The sequence below is a fragment of the Oryzias latipes genome, chromosome 24 (assembly GCF_002234675.1).
Source record: "Oryzias latipes chromosome 24, ASM223467v1".
Taxonomy (NCBI): domain Eukaryota; kingdom Metazoa; phylum Chordata; class Actinopteri; order Beloniformes; family Adrianichthyidae; genus Oryzias; species Oryzias latipes.
Window position 1 is genome coordinate 22,370,464 of NC_019882.2, and position 24,612 is coordinate 22,395,075.

Below are 24,612 nucleotides of genomic sequence, written 5' to 3' on the forward strand. Positions count from 1 at the left end.
GGGACTCGGAAATGGGCCCTCACACTGGACATCGGCCACAGTGGGGAGGGCAGTCTGATTGGCACTCTTGTGGTCTTGTTGGTCCTGTGTCTCCTGCTCCTTGGCACTGTGGGCTCCTGTGGTAGTCCCCCTGGAATTTAATTCAATTTTATTTATTATTATTATTATTTACCAAGGCTGTGTCCCACCAAGGTGGGGTAGCCTAGACAAGGCACACAATTTTAGCTCCCTCTGTCTCTTCCCCAAACCCTCCTCCTTCAGTGCGTGAGTGCGTGTGTGCGTGGGTGTGCGTGTGTGCGTATGTGCGTGCGACTGGTCTGAGATCTGGTCTAAGCCACACCACACTGCACCAGGGTCAGCTGCACACTCCAGTGTGGGCACCTCCACTGCAGGGCCTCAGCCAAGGCTGGTTTCCCCTTGCCGCTTCATCCCAAGACCAGACCTCTACCACACCCATCCATTCATCCATACACAAACTCTCTCCACCCATCCCTGTCCTGAGCAGCCTCTCTCCCCTGCACCACAGTCATCCCTCTTGCATTCAGCGCTCTTTTTACACCCTCTGTCCATCCCATTCGCGGTCTTCCTCTCATTCTCACTCCACTCACATCAGATTCATATACCTTTTTCACCAATCGCTCCCTTTCCATTCTTTCAACATGTCCAAACCATCCCAGTGCCTTTTGCTCTGCTCTTTCAGCCAACTCTCGCGTCACACCAGTTCTCTCTCGGATAACTTCATTTCTCATACGATCCATACGCGTCACACCACACATACTCCTCAAACATCTCATCTCAACTACATTCAGCTTCCTCTTTTCCGCCACTTTCAGACTCCATGTTTCAGCCCCATATAACGCTGCAGGCACCACCACACCCTCATACAATCTCCTTTTTGCATCCTTTCCCAGTGATCTACATTCAAACACTCTCTTCATTCCCCCCATATCTTTCGTACTTCATTCATTCTAAACTCTACCTCTCCCCCCATTCCACCATCCACACAGACACACGACCCCAAATACTGAAAACACTCTACCTCTTCCAACAACCCCCCATTTAATGCCACATTCAATCTGCGTTCACCCTTTAACCTCGTACACCTCATCACCTTACTCTTTTCCACATTCACTCTCAACTTCCTTCTGTCGCACACCCTTCCAAACTCCTCAACCAGACGTCCCAAGTTCTCTTCTGAGTCAGCCACTAGTGCAGTATCATCTGCAAACAGTAGCTGATTCACACTCCATTCGCTGCCGTCAGTATTTATCATGCTCACACCCGTACCCGACACCCTTTCATTCACCTCTTTTACCACACCATCCATATACACGTTAAACAACCACGGAGACATCACGCATCCCTGACGCAGACCAACCCTCACAGGAAACCACTCACTCATGCTATTTCCCACTCTCACACACGCTCTACTGTGTCTATAGAAACTCTTCACACCTTCCAACAATCTACCATCAATACCATACATACTCAACACCACCCACAACGCCTCTCTATCAATCCTATCATACGCCTTCTCTAAATCCATGAATGCCCAAAACACCTCCCTCCCCTTAGCCAAAAACTTTTCACACACCTGTCTCACAACAAACACCTGATCCACACACCCTCTACCTCTCCTGAAACCACACTGCTCTTCACCAATCATACACTCAGTTCCCTCCACTACCCTATTAATCAGCACTCTCCCATATACTTTGCCTACAACACTCAGCAGACTAATACCCCTAAAACTACCACATTCATACTTATCACCCTTACCCTTGTACAGGGGAACCACACACGCACTCATCCAATCAAGCGGCACCTGCCCATTTGCAAAACACACATTCAACAATCTCACTAACCACTCAATCACGATCGCTCCACCACACTTCAGGCATTCCCCAGCACACCCATCCACACCTGCAGCCTTTCCTACTTTCAACTTTCCCACAGCTTGCTCAACTTCCTCTCCTGTAATCAACGTTTCATTCAACTCTCCCAATACATTCAGTCTACTTTCCCTTCCATCCATCCCAATCACAGCATCCCGATCTTCCTCCACATTCAGCAGCCTCTCGAAATACTCTGCCCATCTTTTCCTTACTGCATTCCCCTCATTCAATATCCTTCCATCCTCTGTTTTCACTTTCTCCTCCCTCCCCGACACTCCCTTTCGCACCCTCTTCACCTCCTTCCAAAACATTTTCTTGTTCTCTCGAAAATTATCAGTCAACTGTCTGCCCCACCTTTCGTCCGCAGCCGCTCTTGCCTCACGCACAGCTCTCTTAGCATCCCTTTTCTTCTCCTTATAACACTCATATGACTCCCTGTCCTTTCTCTGCAGCCATACTTCGTACGCACATCTCTTCTCAGCTACAGCCAACCTTACATCCTCGCACCACCATTCACTTCCCTTTCTTAGACCACCCCCAACACGTCTCACACCACACACTTCCTCTGCACTTCCAACCACTGCACTTTTGAACTGTTGCCATTCTTCCTCCACTCCAACAACCATTTGCTCCTTCACCATATTCCACTTGCCACCTAATTCCTTCTGATACTCACACATTTTCTCTCTGTTCTTCAAAACACTCACTCTCAGAACTTTTCTTGCCTCCCCACTCTTTCTCGATCTCACCCATGGCATACCCACACGCAACTTTCCTTCCACCAAATAGTGATCAGACATACCTCCACACTCTCCCCTCCTCACATTTACATCTAGCAATCTACTACATGCAACCTTTGAAACCACCACATAATCCATCAGTGCTTTGTCAATCACTCTTCCACCACTCTGCCTCACCCACGTATACTTATGGATCTCTTTCTTTCTGAACCATGTATTCCCAATCACCATCTCTCTTTCAGTGCACATTCCTATCAGTCTCTCACCATTATCATTCTTTCCAGGAACACCATGCCCGCCAACAACACCCTCAATTTTCTCATCACCCACTCTAGCATTCAGATCTCCCATCAGCACTACATTCACATTTGCTCCAAATCCTTGCAAGCACTCATCCAAGTCGTTCCAGAAGGTCACTCTCTCCTCTTCATTCCTCTCACTGCCAGGACCATATGCACTCACGAACACCCACAGCTCCTTCCGAAATTTCGCTTTCACCCATATCAGTCTTGGTGAAACCTCCTTCCATTCAACCACACATCGTCTCACCTCACAGCTCACCAGCAAAGCCACACCTTTTCTTGCTCTCCCGCTCTCTACACCAGACATTCTCCCACTCACACTTCCAAACACACACTCACCCTTCCCTTTCATCTTTGTCTCACTCAGTGCTAACACGCTCATTCCCCTCCTTTCAAACATCCTTCCAATCAGATCTCTTTTGCTTCCGTCTGTACTACACCCCCGCACATTCAGCGACCCAATCTTAAGGGTTTGGGGAGGTAATCTCCCCTTCCCAACTCTACCCTGTCCGTATAAATTTTATTTATATAGCCCAATATTTAGAACAATAGTCGTCTCAATGGGCTTCTAACCAGTTATTGTGTTATAAACATGAAAACATAAAGAACATAAAGTCATAGAATTCAATATGTAATGGCTAAACTAAACTGGGCATTCCTGCCCTTAGACCCTCCTAGTCTGGGTGGCTCATTGCCTGGTGGGTGGACCCCCTGGATCTCCTTCTCCATGCAAGTCTTCTGGGGGTCCTGGCTGCTACGGCCTCCTCGCCTTATGTCGTGGTCTTAGTGTGGGGGTGACCAGGCACACCTTTTTTGTCTTACACTAAAATGTCCATAACGTCTTTGTCCATAGCAGAACCCAGACACTCACCTGAACACAGGTGCCTAGGGGTGCCTGCTCACTTTTGCACAGATAGGATATTTGTATGTGTGCAAGAATGATCCATAGTGAACACGTGTTTGCTTATATGCATATTTGTATGAGATCTGCATCTGTATAATCCCTTTGAGGGTCTATGTCTGTGTGAAAGTTTTTGCAGCCAACGTGTATATTTGTAGTATCTGAGTGAAATAGTGTCACTGTGGACAAGCCCAGCCAATTTGGTGAATATCTACATGTAAAAATCTATCCATCCATCCATCCATCTTCAGAACCTGTCAAATTTTTCTTTCAGGGTCAAGGGGCTGCTGGAAACAACCCAGATACTGTTGGACAAAGTCGTGAAAGAAAAATGATAAACCGGGAACGACTTGTTGCCGGTTTTTTAACTCCCCGCATCTCATATGTTTATTTAATTATCCTTCAACAACTTCACCCCCATTTTCTTTCTTGCACCCATGACACCTACCTCTTCTACCCCAATCTACCTCTCTACTCTGTTTGGTACAAAAATACATAAACACCAATTCTAATAAAAAAATAGTTTTATTGCATAAAATATAAAGAACTAAAAAGAATTGCAACTGTTTAGAGCCTTTAATGTGCAGTGTCTCCCTACCGCTTCTTCAAACGAGCTGCAGCTGTGAAACAGGAAGCAAAGAGCGCTGACACAGCAACAACAACCAGGAAGTGACATTCTCTGAGAAGAAGCTTTTCCTCTACTCAGGATGTGAGAACTACAGGAGATGACACAGAACACAACAAATCAGCTAAAAACAGTCACTAATATAGTTAACTAATTAGCCAGCTAATCAATCGAGCCCTGAAGGACTACAACGGGAACAGTGGGAGAACGACAGGAACTGTCACACAATAGTGTGTTCCGTAATGACAGGGGGAGCAGCACAACCAGAAGACCTGTAGATGTTGTTAGAGAAGTTTGTAGAAGACATGATGCTTACAAAAGAAGCCAGAGTGATAATGTTTAACAAAAAGATCAGTACAACCAATGTTACAGACAACATGTGTACAAACAAACAAAACAGCATCTTATAAATAGTATCCACCACCCCAGTCTACTCCCATTGGTACTGTCCCCAACTGCCACACACTACAGAAGAGACGTCCTCCAAACCTGTTGCCCTAAGCTCTTTGACTACATCGGTGACTTGAACCTGAGTGATGGACAGCCCAACTTCAGCCTTCGCTTCTTCTTCTTCAAAAAAAAAAAAAAAAAAAGGTGTGACAACATGGTTGAGGAGATCCTTTATCAACCTGATAATAACCCAAATCCACTCAAGATAACTGTAACATAAACTTCCAGAACCGAGTTTTTGCCTCCACAAAAGCCTGAGGCCAGCTCACTTGGACTGGCATACCTTCAGCTACCTCAAGAATCCAACAAGCCAGCCAGCCTCAGTAGGACCCATACTTCTTGAAGGCCTCCATTACATCCAATGTCCTTCACCAGCTCTGAGGATTGCCTTGGCAACAGCCACCATTGACATTATGGCCACAGCTCCAATTAGTTCTTCCAAAGGTGAAGAACACAGTCCATTTTGACTCACTGTCCCAGGTACCAGTCTGAATATTACGCTCACTTCACTGGCTGCCTGTGTCTTTTAGAATTTCTTTTAAGATTCTACTTTTGGTTTTTAAATGTCTGAATGGTCTGGCACCTCAGTATCTTTCTGAGCTTTTGCATGTTTATCGTCCATGTCGAGTCCTAAGGTCTGAAGATCAAATGCTTTTAGTGGTTCCCAGGACTCAGCTTGTGACTCGGGGAGACAGAGCCTTTTCAGGTGCAGGTCCTAAACTCTGGAATGCTCTCCCCTATTCTGTGAGGTCTGCCAGAACTGTCAGTAATTTTAAGACTCTTTTAAAAACACATCTTTTTACTCAGGCTTTTAACTCCAGTGAGCATATCTAGTGGGACTTGTTCATTTTATTAATTTAATTATTTTATTGTTTTTATTGTTTTATTGCTTTTATTGTTCAATTGATTTTATTGTTTTATTGCGATTGTTTCTTTATTGCATCATATTGTTTGTGATTTTATTGGATTTTATGTTAAGCACTTTGGTTGCCTTGGCTTTTATAAGTGCTATACAAATAATAAATTGATTGATGGATTGAAGTCCTCTCACGTGTGAAAGTTAAGCTAACAGTGCATCTGCATCTAATAAGTCACCTTCTCCACATGCAGATCCAATCACTACCAGGTAGTGATTGGTTGACAGCTCCAGCCTCTCTTTACCCGAGTGTCCAAGACACAAAGCAGAAGGTCACCTAAAACGACTACAAAGTCCGTCATAGACCCCTGCCTAACAAACCCTTGTGCTCAAACATGAAAAACGAAAAAAAAATGAAAACAATGAAAAAACAATGAAAACAAAAAATGAAAACATTTACTGAACAAACCATGAAAGCACAAAAGTACAACAACAGAACAGATCACCAGCCAGCCCATCCAGGTCCCTCTGCTCTGGATGACAACAGAGTCCCCTAGTGGGAGGGAGACTTTACAGTACCCTTTCAACAGACCCCAAGAAAGCCAGATACTTTGAACTGCTGTTCACCTTATTGACCAAGACAGCTCAAAGACACAGGGACACAATCATTACATCCATCACCGTGAACCTGTTTGCAAGAGACTTTACCTCAGAGGATTGCTCAGAATCTCAAACTAGTCCACCTTGACAAGGTGGTGGTTGAACATACAACCAGGGGCACCAAAAACAGGGGGTAAAGGTGGCTGATTCTAGGGGCCCAGACTGAGGGGGGGCCCTAACAATGATAAAAAAAAAGAAAAAACATTTTTTGTTTTGGAAACATCAATGTCCTCTCCACACCCCATATTTATTTTACAATGGTTCAGTCCGACTGGATTGAACTTCTCCTTGAAGTGCCGGCATGCGGTTTGTGACAGACAAGGCCACAGTGTGTACGATAATAATATTTATCTGCACTTTTCCAGATGCTCAAAGTTCTTCCAATGTGTCCATTATTCATTCTTAGTTGGTGATGGTAGCTATGGTTGTAGCCACAGCTGCCCTGGGGCAGACTGACAGAGGCGTGGCTGCCAGTTCACGCCAACGGCCCGTCTGACCATCACCGGGACATTCATACACATTCACACACCAGTGGAGCCGCACTGGAGGCAGGGAAGGTGGAGTGTCTAGCCCAAGAACACAACAACACTGGGGTGAGCGGGGATCGACCCGCCAACCGATCATTGGTCGAGCCTCTCAACCACCTACTGTAGAGAAGACATGCCTCAATCTGGATGCCAAAAAAGTGAATCTGTCATAAGAATAATTCATTAAAAAAAATGAAGTAAATCAATTTTAACCATTTTAATAGTGTGAAAAAAATAACCCCTTTAGAATTGTGCAACGAGAAGAGTAGAAAAAATCTGGTGGGTGAAGCACAGCAGGATGCCTGGAAAACGTAGCTTCACTTACTCATTTGCTATTCATTTATACGTTAGGTTTTAATTGAGTAAACCATAATTTTGTATTTTGATGTTTTTTTTGTGTTTGTTTTAGCTGAGGTTTTTATTTTTATTTTATTTCCACTGATCATATTTTTTTCAGGAAAACGTTTCTTGTTTAAAATTAGTTTTGCCGTAAATATTTGAAACAAAATAAATTCTATTGTATTCAGAATGATCAGTTCTTCCCATAATGAACATGTCAGTTGTTATGCTATTTATATTAATGATAGTGAAAAATAACATCATAATGCAAAATCGTACATGAAACAGCATCAAAACAGTTTGCCGCTGTGTTATTTTCATGGGACCCAAAATCCCTGCAGACAACCAGTTTGTATGCAAAGTACCATAAAACAGCATGGAAAAAACTACAACCAGGACATTTTGATACAATATTCAAAGCAACAGAAAAGCTAACAATCATAAACCAACATGTCTACAAACATGAATCAAATCAGCAAATAATTAAAAAGCATGTTTAACAGCAATCATAAACAGTAAGTCTACAAAAAAACCATCCAAACTAAACGTCCACATCGTTAAATCAACAATCATACAAACTATTTTAACCAATTTCTTGATTTATTAAATGATAACATATGTAAAACAACTATTTATTAAAAGGTAAATTTCAAAAATAAAAAACTCAAAAATTCACTTTAAATTTTGCCAAAAACAAAATTAACACTAAGCAAAAGAAAATGACATTTAATTCAATCAGAACACACAGTTCACGGAAGTTAAACTATGTTGTCAAAAATAAATTAATATTTTACTTCATTTCAACCAACCACAACATTTGTTGTCATCTGACTGGCTCAGTCTCCAGTCATCTGCCCCCAATAATCAGGCTTTGGATCTCAAATACTCTTTTCACATTTGGACAGGAAAGCAGACAAGTGAGGTGAGCAAACCAGAGCAGAGATGCTTCCCACCTTCTGTTCCGCTGAGCCGACGTTGAATAGAACTAAAATAAGCACTCACCATAAAGACGCAGCAAAAAAAAGACATAACCTAAAGAAATAAAAAATAACCAGAACCTATGACAACTTTGACTCAAAAATATAAGTTCCTTAATCACTTTTAAAAATCAAAAAACAAAGTAATAGTTAAACTGTAAAATGTGCAATTTCATGTTTTTTGTTTGGTTTTTTTTTTTTTTGGGTGGGGGGCAATGAAAGAAAAGGTCAGAGTGGTTTCCTTTGTGGCCGCCCATTTCATCGTTTCATCTGTCACAGGGGAGTTTCAGGCAGATCAAACCACCATTGATAATAGATCCACTGAAATATTTCTCATAAACCAAATAACTCAAAGAATTCATTCCTTTCTTTCAAAAGACATGAATCAGCTTTTGATGGTACCTCTGCTTTAAACAATTAAGCGGAGACGGAACACACACACACACACGTGCACACAGGAGATTTCTGAACGGGTTGGGGGGTCCCGTAGGGGGGTCCCCCGCAGTGAATTGGGTAGAAAAATAAGAACAAAACGACAAAGACCGCACAGAGCTTGTAAAACTTAGTTGTGGCAGTTCATACACAATGTTCATGATATGCTCACTTCATACATACATATCACAAACATTGAGACACACTGCATGTCCACTGCACAGTCCTCATGTGTAACAAATCCAACAAATAAAAACCTGTGGCTATAAACAAATGATTAAAAATCTCCTGTCAGTTTGCAAGGTTAGGGTTAAAGTTTCAGGGAGTTCAAATATGAGCTCATCATTTAAGGAGGTGTTTTAGGTCAGATGAAGGTTTCACTCTCCAACCCCCCCTGCTCAGGTTTGGCCGTCTGATGACCGTCTTTCCTACTGACCAAAGGGGATTCAGAGACTGGGGGTATGGCCATACATTTTGTCAAGACCAGTGCTCTCCAAACTTTTCTTAGGCCACAGACCGCTATAATGTCAGACAATATTCACGATCCTGCCTAAACAAGATTGGCTTCTGGAGTCCAGAAAATCTATTTGTTTCCATTAAAATGTTTCTTCATGAAATCTAGTTTGAAACTGTCTGTAGATGACAAACAGAGGAAGACGGTAGCGGACAAGTTTTAGACTAAAATCATTTTAAAGTTCAACACAAAAAGCCAACATAAACTGAGGACCTTCTTTAAAATATGGTTCAGGTACAGGAGGACCACCATGGATCAGTCGACCGTCATTTAAGAATCCCATGGGCACAAATAAGCCCCTCATGAGAAGCGCTGTCCAACAGGGTGCAGAGGTTGACCCGCCCCAACAATAGACTCCACCACAACAAACTTTATTTACCCCCTGGGCAGGAAGCAACAAGGAAAACAGAGCCGTAGGGCAAAAGTGACAGCATGAGCATCCACAAACCAGTTCAGACACGGTTACAAAGTGAACAAATGCTACATTATGGATTATTTAATGGGGGATGTTTTATAAAATAAAATAATATTCTAAATAAAAGGTCCAAACTACCATTGTTTAATTTAGCTTAGTATACAGCAATGCAATTTTATATCAACTATTCCTTAAATTCTCACATCTCTCTGATCTAAGTGCTAAAACTAAAACTCTAAAACTTATACCAGACAGATTTTAAGAACAAGATCAACCAGGAAGCATTGAGGAAGACAAAGCTACGCACAAATACTCGTCAAATGACCGTAAACTCTTAAATGTGTCTTAAGCCTTAGTGACATGAGACTGAGATTCTTCTTTGTGACAGACCTCTGGATGGTACACAAGGGTAACCCTGAAGGTATAGCTTCCTCTCCCCCCTGATAAAGTTCCCCAACTCTGAGAATGACGTTTGTCCAGCAGGAGATCCCTCCTTAGCAAGAAGCTTAGGGCATTCTAACCAGGTCCTCGATTGGTTGACTGAGTGAGAGTGACGTCACCCATAAAAAATGGATAACATCTGGCTCCAACCAAATGAAGTCACTTCGGTCACCATTTTTTTCACGGTACGGCTGTCACCATTATGGAGCCAGACGAAGTCACATTTCTATGGCAACCACTCTCACCAATCAGTAGATGAGCCTGTTGGGCGACCACAGCCCTACCACTCATTGGGGCTCCGGAGATTCTGTCAGACGTTTTGAAAATTGGATGTGGGGGCAAGCAGGCTCCACCCACTTTTATTAAGGCATCCGATTGGCCGGTTTATAACCCGAATAACTTGAACTATTGAAAAAAAAAGAGGATTACCAAGAACATGTTAAAAAACGGTAGAGCAAGAATCCAATATCTGACCAACAGAATGACTGAGTAACAGCGGTTTTTGTTCTATAGCAGGGGGGTCAAACTCATTTTCACTGAGGGCCACATCAGCATAGTGTCTGTCCTCAAAGGGCCAGATATAACTTATACATTTGACTAAATGTAAAGAAAAATAAATGTAACTACTCCTTAATGTTAAATAACTCATTATTTATTTATTCTAACTTTTTAAAGTGACAATTCCAGTTGCATAGAAACATATGTTTTCTTGTTACTTTAGCATAAATCCTTTTACATTGGGTTATATGAACAGTGTTTAAGTCCTAATGTATAGTTGCCCAATCCCATATTTCAAGTCCTAGATATTAATAAATACACACCAATTTTTTATTTACTTTAGGAAATTAAAAACTCCTATGCTCTCGAGGGCCACATAAAATGACATGAAGGGCCACATTTGGCCCCTGGGCCTTGAGTTTGACACATGTGTTCTATAGGATTTTGGCATCTTGGAGCCAGCAGGCAATTCATGTTTGGAACGTGAGGAGGGAGGGGCCCCTCAGTCCAGTTCTAATATGCAGTAAATGGTTTGGATGCACCCAGTTAAGGTTTAGTGAAATGTGCTGAGTCATGCTGCGTCTTTTTCCAAAACTTTGACATCAGTTACACAACAACCCACATCACGCATCAATTAAACGTCTCAGCATGAAGCCACAACGTAGAACAAACTACAGTATTCACTAAAGACAGACTAGCAAAACATGAAATCCACCTTTACCTCTGCATGACTTCTTTGTTCTTCCATTACTGGTGGATGATGAAACCAAGAAAAACAGCTCCTACCGCCCTCTACAGCGTGAAGGGAAACGGCCGCACTCAGGCCCACATCGTCACAAACAAAGTGAGGCTGGACAAGAAGCCAGAGAACAATGAGGATGTAGCCCAGAGGGAAGTGCCTGCTGCAGGAGCAGAGGTCACAGAGGGGGGGGCTGAGGACCTGTACGTCAGGACTGTTCCATGATCAGCCTAGCTTTTAGACCAAAAAAATTCAAAAATAAATGAATAAATAAACTTAGAAATATGACCTGCTGGATGGTCAAAAGTCCTCAAAAAACCCAGTTTGTAAAACTTTGATACCAACACTGATGTCTGGTCATCCATCAACAGAGTGAAAGAATGAAGCAAACGCCAAAACAGAGATGGAACAGTGTCATGAACAAAAACTGCTAGAAAATAAATGCTGGAAATGAAGACTTCTTTCATCTGGGAGAATGTTTTGCAGCAGTTTAAAGAAACATATGAATCAAGTCAGATACAAGCTGGAACTTTGCAGAGGTCTGCATACTGGAAATCAAACAGTGAGACAACTCGCCCTGGTTAGTCTGCAAACATTCACAGTGACAGAAATGTCATGACATGGTGCTAACAGGAAAAAGGAGGCTTCTCACTCACCTTCTGATCCACGACGGAGCAGACCAGCTCACGGACAGCAGACAGAGACAGGTCTCCAGACTCCAGGGTGACCGTCTCTCTGGTGAGGCCGATTTGAAGCAGGAAGGAGATGCCGTGCAAAGACCCCCGGGAGTTTGTGGGGCTAGGCGCCGTCTGACTGCCGTTAGACAGCCGGCTGCTGATGGTGGCGGGCGGACTAGGGGACGGCGACGTCAGAGATGGGGCTGGGTGCTGGGACAAGGATGGGAAGGACCTTGGTGAGGCCAGGGAAGGAGGGGGGCTGCTGTCAGCCGACATCCTCTGCTGTGAGTAAAGGCGCAAAGAAACAAAGCCACAGCCTCTCAGCCAAGAGCCCTGCGTCCCGTCATTCCTGTGAATCCCCGTTGGCTGCAGCTGAAACCATCTTCCTGTGAGTGGAAGGGCAGGTCCGGCTCAGAGGTTCAGGTCAAGCCGGGTCTGGATCGGACTGAGAGCAGCTGCAGGGAACCAGCATGAAACGCCGCAGATCTGCACTTCCTCTTTACCGGTTTCACTCAGCATCTGTTCACAATAAAGACAGCGTGTCAACCAAATCTGCACGGTGAACACGCGCACAGCAAAAACCTCTTCCAACAACAAAATCCCACTCTGCCAGGCTTCAGGACAATGGAGATGATGCTGTGATGGAGGATTGACAGAAGCTGATCCTTCCATCAATAATTATTCCCTGCTTTATTGCCTCAAAGTGGTTTGAGTACAAAAGGTCACTTTAACGGGAAATCGGGGAAGAGATGCACCACAGAGGGAGCTCCTGTTATTTAGAACTTTCAAATGTCAAAACTCAGCTTGAAGCCATGAAATTGACAGATAAACTCGGATGTTTCATCAGAGTCACAAGCAGCAGCAGCGGCGGCGGCGGCGGCGGCCCCCTCATCCTCTGATTCTGCTGCAGGCCCATCCTGCAGCTGCAATGCAAACGCCTCTGCAAGCTGCAGCTCTTAGTGACAGTTACACAGAAGCCAGCCGCAGCTGCAGCTGATGGGAGGGAGCTGCACGCCAGGGGAGCCTCCTGTGCTCGCCTTCTGCAGGAAAGTCAGAGCAACAAAAGTGTCCTGCAGTCAGAGGAACAGCACAGTTACTGCACACACCTCCTCTGCTTTGGGTCGGTTTTTATTCCGCCCACTTCTCCCAATAACACTCAGAAACTCAAAGGTGCTTCAGATTAAAAAGCAATCTGTTAAAGCTGTGCAGCATTAATCATTAAAGACCTTCTCAGTTATGAAAGAGCAGAGCACTGAAGCTGCAGCTATCTGCGCACGTGCACGCTGCTCTGTCTGTGGACACCAACTTCACCATAACCTCCATGGCCAGCTCAGCTGATTGCTGTGGGAAATAAAGCTTGATGATCATCTCTGATCAATGAAAATCCAAAAACATGCGGCCTGAGTTCTCAGTTTAACTCCAGCACGTCTGCGTCCAGAACACTGGAAAACATCAGAGTCCTGACACAAACTCACACAAACAGAGCTGCAGGGTCCAACTCGGAACAACTACCTCCCAAAGGTGGGCTCTCCACTCCCATCCGGTCAGAACAAAGCCAGCGGGGACGGGTCGGACACCCACTTCACAGCAAAGGTCCGGACTGTTTGGGCCGGCGGAACCGCAGCTGAAGCGGCGGAGCGAGCCTGGGACTGAATTCGGACTGTTTTCACGCTGAAAGTTGTCGGACGAGCCGCTCCGAGTCCGAGCAGCTCCGTGGATCTGACGGGAGCAGAGCTGCTCTATGACGGCGGGAGCGACAGGAGCGCTCACTCCGAGCGAAACTCCGAGGCTGGATTTGGTTCAAGTTTTCCTAACAGGTGTTGCTGTGTGACATAAAGTTCCCAACAGTTGTTAGGAAAACTGTTCACGTTTTCTGGTTTCGCTAATCATTAATTGTTAGAAAGTTCACAGTCAACTGGCTCAATTGAGTGTACTTATTTATTCCAGCACAGTTTTAAGTTAAATGAAAGTCTTTGTTGGAAATTACAACTTTACAAAGAAGATTTTTATACAAGTTACAAATCCCATGTCAAACACTCTTGGGGCTAATCAAAGACGTTATTTACATTTCATTTACACACCATCTCTACTTAATCCAGAAAATGCAAAAGACCAACAGTGACTCTCATAGAAATGACTTTTATTTATTGGAACGGTCTGACATGTGGTGTGCCTCAAGGCTCCATCCTGGGTCCCACATTTTTTGTAACTTTCCCACAGCTGAGCAAACAGATCAGGGGGGTATTCCAGAAAGCAGGTTATTCTAGCTCCCACGATAAGTTTGAGGCTAAGAAAGTTGATAACCTCAGCTTTCGGTTCCAGAAATGGAGGTATGTTTCAGGGTAAGTCAAGTTACCATGGCAACTCATGCTCTGAACATAACCTGGTCTGGAGCAGGTTTAGTTGAAGCTTAGTTTGTTTACAGAGAGGTGAAGCAGCATGGCGTGTCCATTTAAAGATGATTTAGTGGATGAAGAAGCTCAGATAATACTTTTTCCACCGTGAGAGGGTGATAAGACCACATATGGATGTTGGAAAAATAAACTTTTTCACTTTGATCTAACTTAATTATTTGCTTCAGTTAAGATAAATCTTTTTTTTTTTTGTTAAAAATTACACGTAGTTTTCAGACAGTTATTTTCCTTTCGTTCAAATTAATTCAATTAAGTAGGTGTAACTTTGATGCTGCTGTTAGATCGGCACCGCAAGGGATTCTGGGATATCATTCCCTTTGCCTGTCTGGACGGATTTGGGTTTAAGTGTGGGTTTTTTACAAAATGTGTTTAGTTGTATAGCTGTTTTACTGTGTTTCACCGTGTTTAGCCGAGCTATTTTGTCCTACCATGCTTACGTCTCTGCACCATGAGTGAGAGTAAAGGAGAGAATGATGAGTTTATATAGCACCCCTACCGCTTCTTACTGTTATGACAGTGACGGAAAATTCTTTAGTGAGTTTATGCACTCCGTGCATTTTTTTCCGTTCTTTTTATTGTTGTAAAAATGAGCATATCTGCCGGCTCAAACTTAGACATATGAAAGTTCAAGAAATATAAGTAATTAAGATGGAAAAAAGATTAATGGAGTAATGTGACATTTAGTTAGATAAATACGTAAATTTGAGTTGTATAAACAATTATTGAGTTTGAATAAATTTAACTAAATTATTTAAATTATTTTTCAGCCGTGTTACTTTTTTGATGGACTTATAATTTTTAACCGCCGTCATTAAAATCTCAGACTCCGTCTCACTTCCGTCTCAAGTGTCGCGCTTTCTTTTTTTTCTCCACGCGTTTCCATGGTGACTCCAGAAATCGGCGATCTATTGAGAATGTCTTTATGTTCCGTGCGTTAACCCAGGGTTACCAAGTCGAGCGTAATTACGCCAACTCATATCCGGTCTTTTGGAACCGACATACCCAGAGTAAGCAAGTTCAGGGGGATTTCAGCCAGAGTTCAGGCTCAAAGTCAGGCTAGTTTAAACATGCTTCCTGGAATACCCCCCTGAGCTGAAGGCCTCTTAGTTGGACAGATGTTACTGTTACAATAGGGGGCCGTAAATCGTCCGACACAGAAAGTGTATATTTGTATGACCCCTTTTGTATTTGAGGCGAGATGTTATTGATGTTGATTGTGTTTGCATGCATTTCTAGTTGGACACATATAAAACATACTTAAGATGAGAGAAGGACAGATTGGAATGATAGAGATGGGGCATAAGGGTCTAAAAGAAAGGGGGGAAAGGGGAGAAAAGGCAGTTGGAGGATGTTTAAGAAGAAGAAAGGGAGTAGAATCACAAAGCAACAAGTTGCTGGAGGTTTCTCATTATAACTGTCACATGTAGATGTCAGTCAAAAGGAGCCGGTCTACAGACACTCAGTTACAGTTTTATGAGAAAGTTTGGGCGCCCCTGATCATTTTTTCTTTATAAATCAGTGGTTGTTCAGATCATCAATTTCAGTTAAATATATCGTATGAACACAGTGATATTTGAGAAGTGAAATGAAGTCTATAGGATTTAAAGAAACTGTGCAATAATTACTTAAACAAAAACAGGCAGGTGCGTAAATTTGACTTCCTTTAGCAATAATTATTGGAACACAAAATTTGTTTTATAAGCTCATTGACCCTTGACCTTTACACATGTGAAGCCAATCATGAGAAGAGGTATTTAAGATGGTCAAGAGCAAGTTTTTCTCCTCTTTGCATCTTCTCTGAAGAATGTCAACATGGGAACCTCCAAACAGCTGTCAGATGAGCTGAAAACAAAGGTTGTTCATCATCATAGTTTAGGTGAAGGATCCAAAAAGCTTGCTAAGAGATTTCAGCTGTCATTTTCCACTGTGAGGAATATAGTGAGAGCATGGAAGACCACAGGCACAGTTCAAGCAAACTTTAACTGAAATTGATGATCCGAACAACCAATGATTCATGAAGAAAAATCTTGAAAAGTATCAGGGGTGCCCAAACTTTCTCACCACTGTCCTAAAACATACCTTCACACACATACATGTCAACACATACACGATACCAATAACGGCTCACACGCACATTGTTGTGCACACAAAAATAAAGCCAGTGATGCGCATTCAGGGGACGCACCGCATACAACAAATATTTGATCATGTATTCATTTGTATGAACTAGTTTAATAAAATGTTCTTTGTTATGTTATATTATTGTATTGTCTTGTCACTTCCTGTTCAATTGGGAGTCACTTTGAAATATTTGCTAGTACATCCTCTATTAATTCTTCTATTAGTACTGACTATTTTGTCTAACTTTTTATTTTTGTACTACACTTGGATTGTATTCAATTCTGATTTATTATTTTTATTCTAAAGTAGAATTCTTTTTAAAGAAATTCAGCCTCAGCTTTTTGATATTTGAATTGAAAATCTGCTACAGAAATAGGGAATTGAAGCTTGGCTTTAGCTGCCTCGTTATATGTGAATGAGTTGCTCATCGCCTTAAAATATACGATCTTTGTTGATTATTTATTTCTTTGATTGTTGCTTTAAATTTCACTTTGCCGCCATCTACGGGAAATAATGTAACATTACATTAAAAAAAACTATTTCCGAGCATGACAAAACTCACATTCTAAAATAATGAAATGAAAGGAAATTAATGTCAAGATAAACTTGAGTCAAATAATAAGAGATTTGGACAAATAGATAAAATACTGAACAGAACACATAAATTCTGCGAGATAATGGATAAGACGACAGAAGCAGGTTCTCAACATGCTTTGTTGTCTTCTGTGTAACTGGTCTTAAAATGGTGAAATCACAGAATTCTTTTTGTAAAATAAAAAATAAATAAATAACGAATTTAAATCCAAAGGTTTTCAGAGCAGCTGGTGTCACTCTGTTAAATCAATGTGCAATTAAAGACACCTTTAAAATAAAAATCACTTTGTTTCATTAGCAAAGATAACTCTTTGAGTGACCGGACTTTGTCCTAACGCCCTTTTTCTGGATGAAAACAAAGTTTTGCTCAGGGAAACTCCTCTGAAGCAGCTCATGACATCTCTGTGTGTTTCAGGTTGGTTCATTATTTCTTTCCTGTGAAGCTCCATCAGATCAGTGACTTGGTGCACCAATGAAGTATGTGTGAGATCCAACTCAACGGCTAGAGTACAGCCAGTGAACGTACAAACCTTTAATAATAAACACTGAACAATACCATCATTAAATCCCATGAACAAAAAAGACTAGAGAGTGACTTTGATCATATTTCATGTGTGACTTCCAAGTTATTTTTCAGTTGATTCAAAATTCAAGGGAGATGTACACAAATGTCTGTGAGCAGAAGTAAAACTACATTTTTGATTTGTAGTACTCTTCAGGCATTTTGTAGGTCTGTGTGAGCGTCTGTGTGTAAGAGAGTTGCTGTGAGTGCATGTTGATGTGCGTGTGTGTGTTTGGCATCACTAATCAGCTTCTTTAGTTTCTGAATTTTACATTGAAAGTCCCTGAAGGTGTGACATTACTGGTTCTGTTTCTATCTGCTGCTGTAAGACTGAACACTGCCTGATGGTTGCAGTGCATCACGTTTATTTTTAAACTATTGTGTTCTTTGCCCTTTTATTGTACACTGTAATGGTGGCACATGGACAGTATCCCCTGAGGGACAAATAAAGGTTCATCAAGTCAAATCTTACTTCTCAAATTTGATGCTAAAACTGATGGGCAACCAGAACACAAACTTTAACAAGATCTGTCTTTCCTTTCCTGGTCAATAGACATGCTGCTAAGTTTTGCACCACGTTTGTGTCTGTCCTTCTATTGAGATCAGAAAGGAGAGCATCACAATCATCTCTTCTGGCTCTGGAGTAGAAGAGTTGACCTGGGTTTTGTTTGGAAGTAAATGTCTTGTTTGTGTGAGCTTCAAAGCTGAACGGAAATCCAAAAGGACTCCAAGATTCCTGACTGTCACAAACATATTTATTCTGGCTGAGCAGTTTAAATCTAACCTGCTCCACCCAGCTTCAGGACCATCAATCCATCATCATGTTTTGTCCTGACAGAACAGGAACTTCTGCAATCCAAATCTTTATTTTTTCTATATAATTAAAACATGTCATCAGGAGACAAAGCAAAAATGTTTGTTGTCTTCAAAACTACCAAAATGAATGCCAAGTCTCCCAGAGAGATCATCAAGTAGCAGCATGTGAGTCTATGAGCATGTGAAGAAATGAGGGACCAAGGACAGAACCCTGAGGCACTTCACATGAAAAGCCGGTCCTCAACAGCAGAACCTCAGATGGAGGCTGTGGTAGTGGTGGCAGTCTTAGAGTCTTTGAACCGACTGCTGAACTGTGTGGAAGGTCCAATCAAACCAGGTCTGAGGTTTTGTCATGACAGTGTTGGTGCTGACAGTTTTCTCTGAGGCTTTATCAAGGCTTCATTCTGGGATTTGTGAGAGCTGATCTCACCACACAAGCAACAAGTGAGACATTTGGGGGGTTGTGTTTTTCAAGCAAAGCATAAGGTGTGTACTATATTTGCTTGTAACTTGTGGGTTGTGTAAATCCTCAAAGCAACATCAGACCTTAGCAGCCCAACAAGCAAAACCACAGGAGATCCAGTATGTGGACGTCACACACTGAGTCCCCTCCAGCTTGTATCGTTCACAGATTGTGCAAAAGAAACTCTCAGCAGAGAGAAAAAATCTAGATAGCAGCAAAAAAACTCACAAATGTGGGGTTTCTGGGGCTCCAACAGTGTTTGTTGCTTTATTAATAACGATGATGTGGGCGCGAGAGGATCCACAGCCTCCTACACCTGGTTGTGGACTCTGCCTCTGGCTTGTCTCGCGCCCCCGGCCGTCCCCCAACTCCATCTGGATGAAGCTCATCTGCTGGACTATGTAAACATGTAGTTGTAGGGTTAGATTAGTGAATTCTTCTCTCCCACCTTCATGTGGACACCCCTGAGGTTTCTTCGTTTTTTCTGGAATCCATTTTTAGGAGTTTTTCGTTACCGCGAAGGGGGGTCTAAGGACAGAGATGCCCATTTTAGTTTAGTCTGTTTAGTCTAGTTCAGTTTAGTATTTTCCTATTGAATTCTATTACTTCATAATCCTTATATTTTATGTTTACTTTACAATTACCGGTATGAAGCCCATTGAGACGACTGTTGTTGTGATTTTGGGTTATATAAATAAAATTGAATTAAATGATCAACCTTATAAAGGCCGGTTGGACGGCTACTGTCTTAAAATATACATGACTAAAACAGGAGCAGCGCAATGAAAAACTAGGAGGTAGAGCACAAGCAGACTGAGTGCGAGCTAAAACTGATGACCTCATAATTAAAGGACACCTGAAAGTCCTAAAAGAGCTTCTCCACCCCCTTGACTGTTACAAGCTGATGATAGTAGCCACTGTCTGCTGGTGTGCTGGTTCAGAGACGTTCCTCAGGAATACAGTAGCATAAGATGGTCTCAACACTGACTGTGCTCTTCATAAAGAAAAAGCTAACTCTATACATTCCTGATTTCAACACCACACATTAAGAAATGTGCCTCTAAGAAAAACAGATGCGTAGAGTTCCAGGACAAAAAAAAACTTCTGTCTGCTCCTCTCAGTCATCAGTATACAGTCACCTTGGTAAGAAAAACCAACTTGTTTTTTTATCTTCCTCATTGTTGATTTGTATAGATTCAGTTCATGAAGCCCTTCAATCGTTGATCCTTTGATCCTACAGGCATGGAGCCCTTTACAGTGGAAATGTGTTTACTTGCTTTATTTGAAACCTGGTCATTTTAAAAAGACAATAAATCTTTACTGTTAAACTGTAACCAACGTCTGACTGCGATTTAAACTTATAACACCGAACTAAGCACTAAAATCTGTTGCAAACAGGCAGCTACAGGGAGAACAGTTTTCACCAGCTGACCTGCTACCACTGACAGTAAGTTGGTGATATTGTAATTAACATGAGTGCTTTTCCTGTTCAATTGGAATGTTAATGAAATGCGTAAAAGTTCCATTTGATATTACTAATAATGAATGAAAAAAAACCCTTTTCATTAGTTTAATATTACCCCTCAAATCAGGACAATAATAAAAATAGCCCCAAATAACAGAAATGTCAATAGTGGGTATTTGCAGCATTTGTATCAACAGCAGCTTGACAGTGACGTCTCCTCACCAGCCTCATGGTGTTGGTCTGAACCAATCTTCCATAAGTGCTGCATGCAGTTCTGAAGGGGTGGGGTCCAATCATCCAGTCTGCTTCAGGTGGTCCCAGACGTTCTCTATGGGTTTCAGGTCAAGGGTCATTGCTGGTCATACCACATGAGCTACTCCCACTTCCTGAAGTCCAGCTGTGACAGTACTGGTACCATGTGATAGGGTGTAATCATCCATGAACAGAAAGCAGGGGGTGTTCTGGTGGAATTGGGGGATGAGAATGGTTCTATGATGTCTCTGAGGTTAGAACATTCAGTGACTGGGTCATCTACAATAACCAAATCAGTTTGACCCTGACTGGTGATACCTGTCCAGACTGTTACACCTCCTTCCCCAAAGCCAACCCTGAGGACCTTTGACCTTGTCCAGGTCACATGGTCTGGTACTGCAAACGTTGTTGACGGTGTCATGATGTCGGGGGAGTCACCTGCAACAGCCATCTGTCATTGCAGGCATACTGGTGGAGTCGGTTGTGAATGGTTTGTCTGGAAACCCTGGTATCCCTCACATCTGGTAAACGGGCCTGCAGCTGTGTGGCGTTTTCTAAACCATGTCTGGGGTCAGAAGTCCTTAGGTTCTGGTCATGGTTGTGGTCTGTCATTGGCGGGGCTCCACTCCTGGGTCTGTCCCAAACTCTGCCAGTAGTTCTGAGACTTGATGCAGGTCTGCTGATGACACTTTGAGACTCACCAAGATCACCTGCATCACCTGACTGCCTCCTACCAACCTGAAGACGCTGTGGTCTGGGGGTGCTGCTCGTCTGTTGGCTGTTTGAATGATGAACCTGGAATGACTTACTGCCAAAATCAGCTTTTTAGACCCACAGAATTTTGACATTAATGATACATTGAAAAGGTCTTTCTTTAAGAATTTTTGGGTTTTGGCTCCAGTAAATCAGACACTCTGAACACAGAGACAATCATCATGTGGGAAACACCAGAGGTGTGTCTGTCTGCAATTACCTCCCTGTCCCCCAAATCTGTGAAGTAATCTGAAGAAATCTGTGAATTTTTTGTTTTTTACATGATCCAAAACTTCTTGAGCTTGAGCGATGTCAAATGTTCCTGTACCAAAAAGCTTTGTGGCTGTAAAAACGTTTGCACTTGTCTTCATAAACATACTCGTCTTCTCCAAACAGCACTTTTTAAAAAGTGGTGTAAACAAAGCTCCGTGATTGGAGGAGACTAGCAGAGGGGCGTGGTCTTCCTATGGGGAAACTTCACACGCGGCCCGACTGCAACAGTTCAGTTGGTGTTGGACTAGGCGCGCGCGCTTCCCGCCCTCCGGGCTTCACAGGGAAGACATGATGACGGCCAGCTAACCGAGGATCCCCATGGAGAGCGTCAGTGCGTGGAGCCCCCAGCAGGTGCTGGACTGGATGACAGGTGAGGAGGGGAACCTGAGAGACAGAGACCCACGCGCACATTAGCTGCTGCTTTAACCGAGTGACGTCAAACCGGTGCTGGTTACCAAACACGTGAGCAGAACTTTGAAGTCAGTGAGGAGCGCGCAGCACCGAGGCTTAAGCTGATCTTCCTCCGGAAGCTGGAGAGAAACGGCTTTATGGTCACAGCAAATCTGCCAGAAGGCGCTGAGTTACCGGCTGAGGGGACAGACCGACACCCGGGGGCTTCAGAAGATCCCAGGGGGCTCCTCAGGGTTCAGCTGGACGTCCTCAGGGGGTCGACATGCTGGATCCAGTTGATGGAAACGAGCCACACGCGCGCGCACACGCCCATCCCGTGGCTGCTTGGTCTGCAGCTTCTGTTTTGTTTACCTCCGTCTTCCTTCATGCTCTCATGTGTCAGCTTGTTGGATCAGGATTGTGCACAGCCTTCATCATTAAGCTGTGATCGTCAGTGGGGTTTGCAGGGGGGGCAGGAACGTAAGGAGGGAGGGAGGGCAGCCCTGTGTGACCCCGGTGATCATGGTAGAACTGCACACTGCTCAGAGATGGGCCTGCGTGGTCCTGTGGTCTTCAGGCCTGCCGCTGGTCTTCCTCATAAGAATGTGAGGAGCACACAATCATCCCAGCATGCATTGCATGCTGAGTTGTGTTCAGAGTGGGGGTTGCTGGTGTGGACCCCACCTTTTGAAAGTCAGTCAAATCAGTGCAGTTTTCAAAAATTCAAGGCACTCCTCTGTGGTGATCCCAGCTTCTTCAGCTGACTGCAGGTTCCACAAAGATCAGGAGGCCACTGGGGGGATCATTTAAAGATTTCCATGGAAACCTACCATGGATGTTAGAAAATACCTGGAGATGCTGGCATAAATGGGTCAGGAACCAGAACCAGCAGATTTCCCATGGACTCCTTTGGAACGTTGAATCCGTCCGACCTGTGCCTTTGTAACTGTGGAGGTTATGTGTCGGGTGTTAGTTACCCCACACTCTGGGTGAAGAGGCTGTGTTTGGGTGTTGACATCTGTAGGGGGGTGAAGGAAGCTGGAGGCTGACCGGGCTGCTTGCTGGTGGGCAGCTGGAACAGTTTTCCAAACATGGAGCGGGCTAAATGCTGGACAGTACTAGCAGGTAAACAGCTGAGCGTTGTAGGTGTGTGGAGGATTGAGGAGAGCGTGTTCAGACACATCCACATATTTCTCCTCTCTGACAGGTGCGGCAGCTTCAGCCAGCTGCTTACAGACCCGACAGACTGGAAGAATAAGGAGTCGAGCCTTGTTTTTCTGAGCAGATCTGTAGAAACATGGAGAATGAAAAGTCAGGATTGTAAATAGGACCTGTGACTCCAGGAAGAGGCAGAAATGCACCCGTAAAGACATCAACATGGAGACGGTGGGGGTCAGGTGGAAGTCCAACACTAAAACATCCAACATCTGATTAAATACAAATATGAACTCCAGGGACCTTTCTCTTTCTTTTTTTAAGTAATTCTGTTTCATTAAACATGAATACTTTTTAAGGCTAATCTCTCACACTAGTACTTTATTTAATGCATTGATTTGAGTGATTTTTAACTTTTTTTTTTATTCTTTCAAGTCTTTCAGCTCATTTAAACTCCTTCATACTTTCAGCTCTTTCAGTGATCTCAGTATTCTAAGATTCAGTTCGTTTAGCAGACCCTTCAGGTATTTCAGGTTTTATGGTTAATGCAATGTTTGACCATCAAAGACATTTTCAGCCCCACGAATGACAGACGTTTGAAATCCTTAAACTTCTACATACTTTAGCAGAGCAACTCTTCAACTTTAGACTGTTCAGCGGGGATTGAGCTCTTTCAGATGGATTCAGCTTCCCAAAATTCCCTATGGATTCTGGGAGCCCAAATTAAAAGTTCCTATGATGAATTGGCCCAGGGGGGTTAGATGGGGGTTCTGCATGGAAGATCCTCAAAATCAAATGAGGATGACCATTGGTGGCGTCTAAATCAGATTTCATTTGGGGTTAACAGTCTCAGCAGCAGCTGGTGTTCAACAAAGATCCTCAGCTTGAAGATGAAGCTAACGGCTGTTTGGGAAGCAGGAGGATAGCTGAGGAGAGCAGGGGAGGCCCAGGCTGTGCTGTGTTGATGGTTCAATTCCCATCAGATACGTGTTTTGTGAACGTCTTGCTGTTCTCCAGTGTTGCTTGCTGTTTTGACCGGATCTTCAGCCTGAGTGTTGAGCAGAGGAGAGGGTTTGTCGGAGGCGCTGATGCTGGCTGAACTGCTGTGTGTGTTTGGGGGGGGGGGGGGGGGGGGGGGGTTATCCTGAAGTGCTTTTACATGTTTGCACTTCTTAACTACTACTATCGTGAAGAAGAGCTCAGAGGCCTGTACTGTGGATGGGGAATGTGACCCCGCCCTCCCCGCGTCCGGTGTTATCGCGGAAACTCGGGATGTGTGGTGAATCAGAGGAAACTGTGGGGCGGGTTCCACAGAGAGTCTCTTCCTGTTGCTTTGTTTCCCGGGAGTGCTCAAAAACGTTGACTG

The 24,612-nt window shown here is 43.3% G+C and overlaps 2 protein-coding genes across 4 annotated transcripts in view; one reads left to right on the top strand and one right to left on the bottom strand.

Moving 5' to 3' along the window:
- LOC101171628 (serine/threonine-protein kinase D3) overlaps positions 1–13,745 on the bottom strand; it is a 47,275-nt gene extending 33,530 nt beyond the window's left edge. The window contains exons 1-2 of one of the 3 annotated variants that reach the window (XM_011492091.3): positions 13,501–13,745; positions 11,968–12,507 (exon numbers count right to left, since the gene is read on the bottom strand). In XM_011492091.3, coding sequence (XP_011490393.1) covers positions 11,968–12,264 — 297 coding nt within the window. In that variant the 5' untranslated portion in view covers positions 12,265–12,507; positions 13,501–13,745. Of the gene's footprint in view, positions 1–11,967; positions 12,508–13,463 lie in introns of all 3 variants that reach the window. The other 2 variants (XM_011492092.3, XM_011492090.3) reach the window with 2 other exon arrangements.
- Positions 13,746–21,911: 8,166 nt separating this feature from the next.
- LOC101165528 (connector enhancer of kinase suppressor of ras 3) overlaps positions 21,912–24,612 on the top strand; it is a 30,418-nt gene continuing 27,717 nt past the window's right edge. Inside the window, exon 1 of the mRNA XM_023952934.1 lies at positions 21,912–22,071. Within this exon, the coding sequence (XP_023808702.1) occupies positions 22,020–22,071 (52 nt within the window). The 5' untranslated portion in view covers positions 21,912–22,019. The remainder of the gene's footprint in view (positions 22,072–24,612) is intronic.